A 12,456-nucleotide genomic window follows, 5' to 3' on the forward strand; every position below is an offset into this window, starting at 1 on the left:
CTGTAATGATAAAATCAAGTCAAATACTGTAATGATAAAATCAAGTCAAATACTGTAATGATAAAATCAAGTCAAATACTGTAATGATAAAATCACTTATTTATCGCAGGAATTATGTCAAACTGAGAGACCTCAAGCGTATGACGTCAGGTAATCTATTGAAGCAGATTGCTATATGCATTGAGTGTGGTGAAATTCCCTTTCTGAGGGATATGGAGGCATTTCAAAAACAAATCAAGGTAGTGGAGTTTGTGATATGATTTAACAGCTATCTACAATATAATGAGAGGCTTTTATTTCAGTTGTTGGGTCATCGAAGGACATGTTAAAACCGAAAAGGATACACATATTAATTCAATACTAGGGACAAAAATTGTAAGGTTGGGTCTCATGCATTTTTTGAAATATGTTTAAAGGTAACATATTTCCCGTGACAACACAAGGGAAAAAAACAGATAACACCAGGAGTGAGGAATGCTATTAGTAAATTATATCACTGGAATATATTTTTAACCATTCAATTGGTTTAATTGTATACCTCTGAACATATTTTATATACTGTAAACAAAAAAAAATCCAAACACACTAGCTTTTATTTTACATCTACATATATGATTTGATAATATACCACCCGTTTCCATCAGCAAATTATTTTAAGAATATTGAAATTTAAAATGGAATTTGTAAAAGTTCAGTAATAAATATGTTTGATTTTCATTCTATATATATATAAATAAGTTTTAATAACCAGTAATAAATTATCAACAATTACAGTTATTTTTATAAAAGGCGAAATACGATAAAATTACATTCAATAAAATAATACTTGTAACAACACTGGTTGTCTTTTCTAGAGGTAACATTAAGTCGGTCGAATTCCATAATTCACATAGATTCGTTCCGGACGGTAAATCGCGAGAATTTACGTGAACGAGGGTAATTCAAAACCTGCTAATACCCAGTAGGTAATTTGAATGGAATAAAATAAACAATATACAAGTTCATCAATCGAATATTTGTACTCATCATTATTTTGTCTTATCACTTCTCAAGGTGTTAAGATTATTATTGCTTACATCTATATTTTAAATAAAAAAACACAATTTGGCCTGGTCATTTTCATTCTTTTTAGCTTCTAGCTACTGTTTCCTTAAATTTAGTATATAACTAGAGGAGTGAATATGTCTGACATTGGAAAAAGAATTCGCATTGAAACCAGCAATGTTCATAATTATGATACTGTAAATGAAAAGCTAGAAACTCGGTTATCTGCTATGGAAAAAAAAGTAGATTTTCTAATGACAACATGCACCACTATTCTTAGTACTTGTGAGAAAATTCTTGCTAAAGAGAAAACAGAACATGATTGTTGTGCAACTTTGTTGCTTCCAAAAATTTTATTTATAGATGATTATTTGAGAAATCTTCATAAGGCAGATATCCTCACTGATCCAGATGGGTAATATTGTATTTAAGATTGTTTTTAGAGTGCAGTTCTCAATTAAAAAATAAATAAACTTTATTTCACCTTAAGTTATTGAATACTTGTTTCAGTTCAAATCCAGTTGGTTTTTTGCAATCTGATAAAGTGACTAATAGTGATAGTGTTCAAATTCTGACACTTAATACAGAGGAAGATTTGCCTGAAGGTTCATGGTTAGGTGATATTTCCAACCCCAAAGCAAGAGTTCGAGTTGATATACCCCCATCGTAAGTTTTGCTTTATATCATATGATTTGAAAATCATTGCTTGCAACCATAAACCTCAAGTAACAATAACATTTTCTACAGGCTACTTATGCATATAAATGCACATTGCTTGACTCCTGAAAAAATGGCCCTAACACTTCTTGATTCATTATTTCCCCGAGAAGTACTTGCTGTGTCTAATTTGTCTGGAAAAGGTAAACATAGTAAAAGACAACTTGATCCACTTTTGGTAAGTTTTTAATATTTTGATGTTTATTTACTTGTAATATTTTGAGTGATTGCCCCGTTGATTAGAAATAACAGTTTTATCACTCATTTCCAATGTTCCACTTTTTTGATCTTATGAAATAAGTTAAATTAAGAACTAGAGATCTATTTTCTTATTCAAGATTAAAATAAAAGTGATGTTACAGTTTTAAGTTTTATAAAAAGTTACACTCTCTAATGGCCCTTACTTTAATTAGTCTATTTTCTTTACATTGGCTACAAATTTTTTATGTCAATGTTTGGTTTTAATAGAGTGTACCATTTCCAAATGTGGAATGTAAATATTTGCATTATAAAAAAATATTATGTTATTGACATAATGAAAATGAAGGTTACGTATTTATGATTCTTTGTTTTATTAATTTTCATTTAAGTTTATTCACCTCAATTGTGTTAAACATTGTTGAAATATATACGTTATTTCAATCTATAGCACTGTGTGTTGCTTATTATGAAAAAGCACCTCTTCTTAGAGTTCTTAAGGGAGAGTGAAAAGACTCATTTTAAAAAGATTATTTGATAGGTTGTAATATTTTTATGTTAGTATTTTCACTGTTTCTTTTAAAAAATTTTAATTTGTAACTGGGAAGAAGTTAGGAAAAGCTGGGCTTGATGTTTCAAAAAATGTATTTAATTCAAAATAAATTAATTTTCTGTTCTAGCCCTACCAAAAGATCATCAATGAATGTGAAATCTATTTAGAAGTAGAACTCATATATATCATGAAGTCACTGACAAATACAAAGTCTCAAGAAGGAAATAGGAAAGGAAATTTATGTTGTTACATACAAAATAGTTTTTGATTACTGGACATTGAAAGGGATGTTAGATTATTTTCTGATCAAAAGCAATATTAGCCTTCTTTTTTCCTTTTTTTTTATGAAAAATCAATAGATTTGAATGATAATATAAGTTAGCATGGAAAAAGTCTGGTGGGTAATTTTGCTAAGTTGCAACTCTTAGTTCTTACATTGCATAGACTTGATTAGTTCAAGCCTTTTAACTACTAGTATTTGGCAACACCGGCTGTCTCTTATTGTTCAGTGCTGCTGTTACTCAACAAAATTAGTATTATTAAAATTGATAATTAGTTTTATTTAATAATGGTGCTGTCATTAAAACAAATCTTTTAAGTAATATTTGTTTCATTGCAATAAACTGTGAAACAACAGGTAAATGATTCCAAATCTTTTGTCAGCAAATAGTGAGTTAGATTGTGGAGCAAGAGTTTGCAACGCTACATTTCTCAAACTCCTCTAATTTCATGTTTGCTACTTTAGCTCTTAAAACTGCTGTAAGATAAGTTAAAACTAATTAAGAGGAAGTTAAACTTGTCTAATGCAATATCTTGCATATACAGATTATAGTATCATGACATCAATAATCTTACCTGCTGTATTTACTTTGCGAAATGCGGTAGGGTTTTAAAGGAGTTAAGTCTAGAAACAAATACTGATCTGACAGAATTTGATAATTCAGGGATATCTGAACTGTTTGATGAGATTGATTTACTGTACAGCAAGCATTATTTTAATATCTAATGAGTATTATAACCACAAAGAATGATGTAACTAGTAACATAAAGTTTAATATATTTCAAGGTAATAGGTACCTTTTTAGGGATCCAAAAATGGTTCAAATTTAGATAGATTTCCCATAAGACAAGAGTTTTATATTTACTTTTGGTAAACCCACTGTAATTTATAGCAATGAGATGTAGAAACTGTTTTTGAATGCTGCCAAAAAAAAGTGTAAGAAATTAGAAAATTGAGTATTAAGTATTTGGAATAGTTAAACGTGCATTCAATTGGGAATAAGGACCTATACAGACTTCTGGGATCTCTACTCTGACTAAGACCTTATAAAGGTGCAATGGTGAGGGCATGGAAAAGATTAGGTTCAGAATGACTACCCAAAAAGTTGCTTTAACAAAATATTTAAATTCTACCATATAAAAAGTAAACATTTCTTTTTTAAGTAGGTACTTACTTAAACATAATTTGTTAATTATTTTCTTTTCATTTTTAGATATATGCAATAAGATGTCATTTGGCCTATAAGTTTAAAATCACCGACAAAGACTGGCATCGTATAAAACAAAATATTGATTCGAAATGTAGAGCAGTATGGCGAAAGAAAGCAAGAGGTCTACCGCTTGGAGGTGGAACCAAGGTAATGTTTTTTGTTTACTGTTTTTTAATACAGGTTGAAAAGTATTAATTAAATCTATATATAAGAAGATGGTCAGGGTTGCGGTCAAAAGGGAAACAAAAATAGTTTACAACTATTTTTGTTTCCCTTTTGACCGCAACCCTGACCATCTTTTTATATTTTTATTTTTATGGTCAACTATATATACATATATTAATTAAATCAATCGATTTTATAATATTCTTTTTTCTTTAGTCTTCAATGATGCTGAATGATGCACATAGTGAAGAGTCTTCAGATGGAGTAAGTTGAAATTTTTTTTCTTGTCTAGATGAAAATAAGTTATATAATAATAATGAAACTAATGATTGCATATAGTAACAATAATCAAAGGCTTAATGAACCCGAAGGTTTAGTGCCGATATCATCAGCTGCTATCTAAACATCTGTCCAAACCAAATCCACAAGATCAGACTTGATGCAATCCTCCCATCTATGTTTCAGGCTACCCTTTGGACATTTACACATTTCATCAACATTTATTAACTTTTATCCCCATTTTTCATTTATAAGGGTGGGTTATTTCTTTAGGTGTGTTGTTGGCTGACTGTTTTTTCATTTTGGATCAATATTTTATGCAGAACAGTTTTCTTTTCTTTGTTAGTTTTTCTTATGAATTGTCAAAACTTATTATTTATTTATTTTTTTAAATGAAATTTTCAAAGCCTATTCTTTATAGTGTAAAGTCAGGATCTCATTCATTTAAACCTCATTTTAATTAAGTTTGAGAAGTTGAAATGTAATTAAAAATGGAACAAAATCATGCAAGTTTAACCACTAGGCAACCCTTAGTTCCACCCATATAAACATTTATATCAGTTCATTAGTTATGTAATCGTTTATATACTCCATTATTTTCTCTCACCTTTATATGCTATATATAATTAGGGAAAGTAATGCAAGCATGCAAAATTTTGAATATAAGTTTTCAACGGAAAGACATGTTTTGAGGTCCACTGAGTCCAAATAACCAACTTTTGCAAAATGGTCTGTGTGTGAACAGCCTAACTCAAAAATGAAAACTCAGAAGAAACTAAAATTACTCATTTCAGGCAGGTGTTTGCCTGGCATGTGACATCAACTTTTTCAATAAACTTTAACTACCGGAAGTGCCACTTTATTGATAGATTTTTCACTTTTTTTACAAAATGGCTGTAATGATTTTAATAACTCAGTGAATCAATGAGCAATTAGATTCTCTTTAATACCAGATAAGTCTTATTCTCATTGAAATAGTCTAGGAGCGCTTATTAATCTCAAATTTTCAAAAACCTTCCTCTGAAGTACGTTTAATTTTGTTTATTTGCAAAAAATAGCCAGTTCTGATTGTTAGCAATAATAAACAATGAGAATTTTATGAATAGCTAAAGGAAAAAAAATGAAAAAGAGGAGAGACATCTCTAACGCCTGATCTTTTGCAATTGCATTATGGCTTCGTTATCTTTTGTTAAACTGTTCTATTCTTGGTAGGAAAAATATTCGTTATTTTCACCTCCAGAAACCCTACAATATGAATTTTTATAGCAACTGAAGAATAAAAAATTATCATAATCTTCGCTTTCCCTGATCTTTAGATTTTTTTTTCTCGAAAATACCAAAAATAGCTCTAATATCAACAAGAGTCCACCAATCTATACAAAACTTGGAGATGCATGTAGGATGGTGAGTGAAAGTTGAGTGATGTGCGCACTGCACCAGATTTTTTTAAATTATCTTTATTTCTTTTCTTACCTTTGTTTACCTTTTCTTTTTCTTTGTTTAATACCTTTTGTTGTTTGATCATAGGTTTTTTACTTAGATGTAGAGATCAGGGGTGGAGATGTTATGGTAGTGGGGTTTAATTTCATTGGTCCCAGCTTAATGAGTTGAGAAGAGAATTAGTCAGAAAACCAGGGAGGATGAGAAATAAGGTTTGAGTTGATCCAAAGATCAATTGGGTTGAGTTGATATTTTTTCAGAAAAGTTAGAGACTAATAATTCAGACTATACTTTTAGGAATTTCTGAAAATCAAGAGATTTTGTAGCAAATTCAAGATTTTTCATGGAAACTTTTTTTTTAATTATTAAAGTAAATAGTATTAAAATAAAAATAATTTCTTTTGGTTTCAAAACTAAGTTTGTATAAAAGGCATACTTGAAATCAATGAGAGTTACATTCATACTTTTCATGCTTAATTAAGAAAAGCATCAATTAATCAAAATTAAATTAAATTAATGTAGATAAATATTTTAAGCAAGTATTAAGTGTTATTTAAAGTACAAGTTAATTATGCATATAATAAGAAAAATGTAAAACCAAAAAAAAAAGAATATATGATATAATAAATGGAATATGGTCCGGGTCCGGTCAAATAAAACACAAATAATAATCACTATTTTAATTGAGCCAACGTTTCATCCCACGTTGCAGGGCTTCATCAGGGCTAAAAAAGATACAAACACTTAATATACATAAAAAAGTAAATGGAAAATTATAAGGGTATGCAATGAAACGTAAAAATTAAATAAGAAAAATAAGATGTTATAAACAATAAATGAAAACGGTAATAGTAACATAAAAAAAGAAGAAATATTAAAGAAAGTACAAACTAAAAGATGTTAAAAGGGGATAAGCATAAAATCAAGAATAAAGGAAGAAAATCAATGAGAATTTAACGAAGAATTGCATCAATCATAAAGTTGATAAACATAAAGTTGATAAAGACTGCATCTTCCTGACATACCAACACATTTTGAACCTAATAAAACCCTCATGATGCTTCTTTTCTCTTCGTTCTGCATTTCAGAAGCCCACTTTTCTGTCATATCTTTTATTTTCTAAATTCTCACCCCATACTTAATTTAATCATATTTTATAGTTACTATCCTTTCTTTTTCTTTTATACTGATGTATCCTTTTTTTTATTTATTATCATATGTTACATGCTTAAATATACTTACATTAATTACTTTATTATTAACTTTTCTATTATATAATTTACATAACTCTGTACCTCTATCCATTTGGTATATTGTCTTTTTTTATCATTTATTTTTATTGGATCCCATTCTTTTAACTTTATTTCTTCTGTGTTTTCTATTCATGTACATTTATATATTTTTTTTTTTAATATATAATATTTCTTCCCCCACCTCCTATTATATATATTATCATTTATTGTTTACCTAATTTTAATATTTTCTTTAATTTTCTACACTTTTTTCTTTAAAATTATTTTTAAATGTAACGTACTTAACTGCCAATCCCCACTCCTCCCAATAAAACGGTTCAATCCGACTTCTGTCAAAACACGTATGAATTCTGTCTCATTTATTTTCTTCCTTTTTTTTAAATTTTATTCCTATCCCCCTCTAACTCTCTTTGTACTTTCTATTATATTTCTTCTTTTTATCTGTTACCATTCCCACTTTCATTTATTGTTTATAACCTTTTATTTTTCTTATTTAATTTTTATGTTTCATTGTATACCCTTGTGATTTTGCATTTACTTTTTTTACTTATTACTTATACTTTTAGTGTTTGTATCTTTTTTAGCCCCGACGAAGCCCTACAACGTGGGGTGAAACGTTGGCTCAATTAAAATAGTTATTACTATTTGAGTTTTATTTTACCACACCCGGACCATATTCCATTTATTATAACACACAGTCAATCAGCGATCTTCCAATATGATGATGAAAATTTAAATCTAATTGAAACAACTATTATTGTTTCAATTAGATTTAAATTTTCAGCGGAAGACATATTAGCACACTTTATTCTCCAGCCTATGTATCACTAAATTTTATGAAGTATTTTTTTGTGGTTGACTATATAGTCATTAATTGAAATCCTGTTTGACTTAATGAGGCTTTAAATACTTTTATAGGCCAATGTTACCATTTTTTATCTTAATTAAATTAAGTGCTATTTAAAAAATGCTTGTTCCAATATGGTTCAAGTGTTATTTAAAAAATGCTTGTTCCAATACGGTTCAAATTCTCTAGATTTAAGTTCATTTTATGCATGACAATCTAATATATACTTTTACTGCAAGCATTATTATATAGATAAGCTGTTACAGATCTTTCTCATTTCTTATTCCTGTTACAGGTTATTAACATTAGCTCAATTAAAGTTTTAAGAAACAGCGGTGGTAACAATAACAAACTAATACACATTCAGGATAAGCATACTGTTAAAGTGTTTTCTGATGAAGAGTTTAAAGAGCTTTTACGAGTAAGGTTGAAGTTCCATGGGATTGTATGTTTGTATTACTCTACAACACAGTCTGATTTTTTTTTTTTTTTCAGTCCCCTGTCGAGCTGTTTTCTGTTGAAGACAGTGAATGTTTCAATTTAGGTGGACATTCTTCAGTTATCCAGGATGCAGCAGATAACTCTGAAAACAGTACTGATAAAACTATGGATGATAGTCCAATTTTCCAAAAGAAAACAGTTAGCCTTGGTTAATTATTCTTTTAATACCTATTACAATATTGATTATTCAATTTAAATCTATTGTAAATGTACCAGAACCTGTTTTTATCTGGTGAAAATTATTGAATGTTGTGTTGATGTATGTTATGTTAGGCAAATCAGCACTAGTAAAGTGGAACCATCAGCACATTTTTTTCATCTGATATGTGCTGTATATGATTACCTATTTAAAAAGAAATAATAATCATAAGCTTAAGTGGCTGTGCTAAATTTGTTTGCTAGATTAGTTGAAGAAATTATGTTTTGTTAATGAAGTACATTATAACATTCGGTATACTGTTGTTATGACTGGTCAAATGTTTGACTGGTCCTATATTTGAAGTAGTTTTGTTAAGCATGTTCATATTCTGAAAATTCTAATTAGCTATGCTTCATTATATTTTGAAGTTGAAAAATTATAAATTTGGTATCGCTCTGATAGTGTAACTATAATTGTGTTAAGTTAAGAATAATGTAATTAAACCTGTAACTGGTTTATTTCATGTGTAAATAACAATGGTGATGTTCTCTAACCCTCAACAAATTTATAGCAGTATTAGTTTGAGAATATAAACTAATGTTTTGATTAAAGTACAAAGAGAAAAAAAAGTTCCTTCATTCTTGTTTTTTTTTCTTCAAACAATGACAATGTTGGTTTGATTCTTATTCCTTAAAACTTTATTTTATCTATAATTAACCTTCAGTACTATATAAAGATACAAAATAGATCAACCTGATTGTATTTTCATGTATTTATTTGACATATTTCTTTTAACATGAGAAGTTGTGATGTTATTTGCTATAGTTTAGCTTGTTAGGTATGCAGTAATACCTGAAGAAGCGATGTGCCATCGGCTAAATATTGAATGAAGCCAAATATAAGTGCCAAATTCTTAATTTACTTTGTCATTGAGTATATTCTTGTTAGGTTTTGGTGTGAATTCCTATCAATGTTAACACTAAGAGAGATGTTGAAGTTTAGTTGAGTTCTTAAGAGTGATTTTGACAAAATTTTCCAGAACTAATGAATCATTTGGGTTCTTCCAATACATGCTCTTTACCTCAACAAAATGTTTGGCATTGTTGCTATTAAAACTGGTTGACCATCGCTTCTCCAAAAGAAGTTAATGTTGTGTATAACTGATTAATGGAAAGTTGTTAGCCACTGAACAGATTTTGTAGATACACAGTAATTAGAAAATTACCAATAAATGTTTAAAAGAGATACTGCAGCTCCAAAAAAAAAATTATTCATAATGAAAAACTCTGAGTAACATTATCACTGTCTATGAAACATGCATAAAAATTCATTTCCTGAAACTTTCTTCTGATTGGAACTTCTTTTTCATGAGTTAAGGTATGGAACAGAACTACTCAGCCTTTTAAATTTTTTTTTTTAAATACTTAAATAACAAAGTATATAGAAGTAGTCATTCAGTCTAGAAAATTTCCAAAGCTTCAAAATTGTGAGAGAGATTATGTATGATTTAGCACCATTAACCTCCATATGTTAAATATCCTCATGGAAACTGACTGGCTTTTCTCTTTCAACAGCTATTATTTCGGTTTGTTTTTATTAATATATAAATATTTTAATTAATATCTTATTATTTAACAACAAATATCTAAAAATAATTAAATAAGAAAAGTAATTCTTTCTGCTAAAATTTTTATAAATCCTGTTTTTACTTTTTTTTTCTACCCTTTACATTTGTTTCACTTATTTAAATTATTAGTAATTTAACTTGTTTGGGGCTAACTTTAAGGGTTGTTTTGTTGTTAATGGAGAGACTGAATTGTTTAAATGACTTTCTAAGGATGAAAGACTGAATAAGTTCAAGTGTTTGATTTTTTTTCCTTTCAAGAGTGAAAATCACTTGTAATTTTATTATTTTGTCCTTGATTTCTGTTTTAATTTTATTCTGGCTACTTTGAATTACGAAGAAAGAACTAAATTAGAAAAAAAAAGTTAATTGATATCTAACAAAGAAATATTTACGCTGAACTGTACTACAAAAAGAAGTGGTCACACTTAACTATTTATTATCGTTTCTAATAAACCAACAATTAATGTATTTTTCAATCAGTAATCTAGGTTATATGGAATAAATTAGGGTTAAAATTAAAACTGTGCTCAGATGGCAAAATTTTGTAAGTTGGTTTTTCCTAATTTTTTTTTTTTTTCACATCCTGGAGTCATCTTCCTTGGTGTTAAGTAAGAAAACAGTTTTCTACTTCTTTATCTTCATGTTCATGAGAGAATACAAAGATTTTAAATTGTAAAATGTAAGTCAAACCCAAATTGCATACTGGCAAAATTTTAAAATCATGAAAAGAAGTAAAAGTAATGTGTGGCAATGGTCCGGGTGTCAGTCATAAATAAGGTGCACAAAATAGCTAGAAAAAATATTGATTAGTAACTCAGTTCACTAATAATTTTTTTTTCTGTTATATTGTATAATTTTCTTGACAGACATCTAGGCCGTCTTGCTATAATTAAAGACACAGCCATCCACACCGTCTTTCTATAATTAATGACATACAGTCAACTAGCAACCCTCCAATAACATTTTTCCATCTGATATTATTTCAGACTTCAGAAATAATATATTATATTTAAAGAGAAAAACAGTATTTAAATTTTTTTTTTAGTTTTATTTATTTAAAAATTTTAATTTAAACTGTGAATAAACCCTACCTTGTGTTTACAAATTGCTAGAATTCATTCAAGCATTGACCTAATAAGGTCTCATGAATTCTTGAGGGGTGTTTCTGTATCCTTTCATAAGAGCAACTGTAAATTCTCGAACGATTCTGGTGAAATATGACATCATGTTATTTATCTTAATTCATCCCATGATAGTTCAATAGGGTTTACACCTGCATCATATGATCTTCTCTGTACATCACATTGAATTGTTGTTTAAGTATTGGGGGAAAAAGTGGCCACTTTCTTTTGCATCTTCAGTGCATTTAGAATCATCGTTTTCTATTAAACTTTTTTTTTCAGAAGTAAAATACAGCATTTTTTTTATTATTTTTTTTAAAAATAATTCTTTGATAAAATTTAAGATCAGGTTTTGAAAAAATTTATATGAGAATATTAAACTGGAATTTATCTATTTGTAAATTGCAACACATCCCATATTTTTTTTGTGTGTGTAATTATTAAATCTATTATAAAATAACACTTTATGTTAAATATATAGAAGACCATTTATATGTTGTGAAATAAATTACTGTGTACAACACAGATTGATTTTTCTAACCCTGTAATTCTTTATCAATTATCTGTTTAAAAAAAAATGGCTTTTGTTAGCTTTAGCCAGAAAATTATATATTTTTTTAATTTGTTTCTCATAGCGATTAATGCCACAAATGATTGTGTTAAGTGTGATAATTATAGTATATAAAAAATTCATCTTTAGCGTTCTAGTCTACTTGTATTGCTATCAATACCTATAATTTATTTTTTTATAAAGTTTATCGATCAGTTATAAAATAGTACAATGGTTACTTTTTCATTTTTTGAAATTTCTGATTGTTGTTCTTGAAATTACAAATATGGATACTTGTGAAATTAAGTCTTTGATGAATTTAGCTGTCTGTGAATGTGTACTTTTTCACTAGAGTGATATCTAAGAATAGTGAGGTATTAAGCACTGTTAAGACTTTATTTGTCACCCATGGTGCACATTATAAAAGTATTTCATGCAGTATTAAATGTATAAATAAACTATATAAATGTGTATTCAATTGTTTTATTTGTGTGGTCACAATACTTTATATTTTATTAATGAATATTTATTG

The 12,456-nt window shown here is 28.2% G+C and overlaps 1 protein-coding gene across 1 annotated transcript; it reads left to right on the forward strand.

Moving 5' to 3' along the window:
* The first annotated feature begins 816 nt into the window (after window positions 1–816).
* On the forward strand, window positions 817–12,397 carry LOC106682369 (protein BANP). Its single transcript, XM_014423175.3, has 7 exons — window positions 817–1,459; window positions 1,555–1,710; window positions 1,792–1,939; window positions 4,006–4,149; window positions 4,384–4,431; window positions 8,282–8,407; window positions 8,482–12,397. The coding sequence occupies exons 1-7, from the start codon at window positions 1,182–1,184 to the stop codon at window positions 8,638–8,640; spliced, it is 1,059 nt and encodes a 352-aa protein (XP_014278661.1). The 5' UTR covers window positions 817–1,181; the 3' UTR covers window positions 8,641–12,397.
* The last annotated feature ends 59 nt before the right edge of the window (window positions 12,398–12,456 follow it).

This window comes from Halyomorpha halys, unplaced genomic scaffold (genome assembly GCF_000696795.3).
Source record: "Halyomorpha halys isolate HHAL.00 unplaced genomic scaffold, Hhal_1.1 Scaffold409.1, whole genome shotgun sequence".
NCBI classification, from domain to species: domain Eukaryota; kingdom Metazoa; phylum Arthropoda; class Insecta; order Hemiptera; family Pentatomidae; genus Halyomorpha; species Halyomorpha halys.

Bases quoted from the DNA above. Each gene is read 5' to 3' on its own strand.
- LOC106682369 (XM_014423175.3), top strand. From the start codon at position 1,182: ATGTCTGACATTGGAAAAAGAATTCGCATTGAAACCAGCAATGTTCAT. The intron at 1,460-1,554 runs GTAATATTGTAT...TACTTGTTTCAG, and splicing joins ATCCTCACTGATCCAGATGG to TTCAAATCCAGTTGGTTTTT. The intron at 8,408-8,481 runs GTAAGGTTGAAG...TTTTTTTTTCAG, and splicing joins AGTTTAAAGAGCTTTTACGA to TCCCCTGTCGAGCTGTTTTC.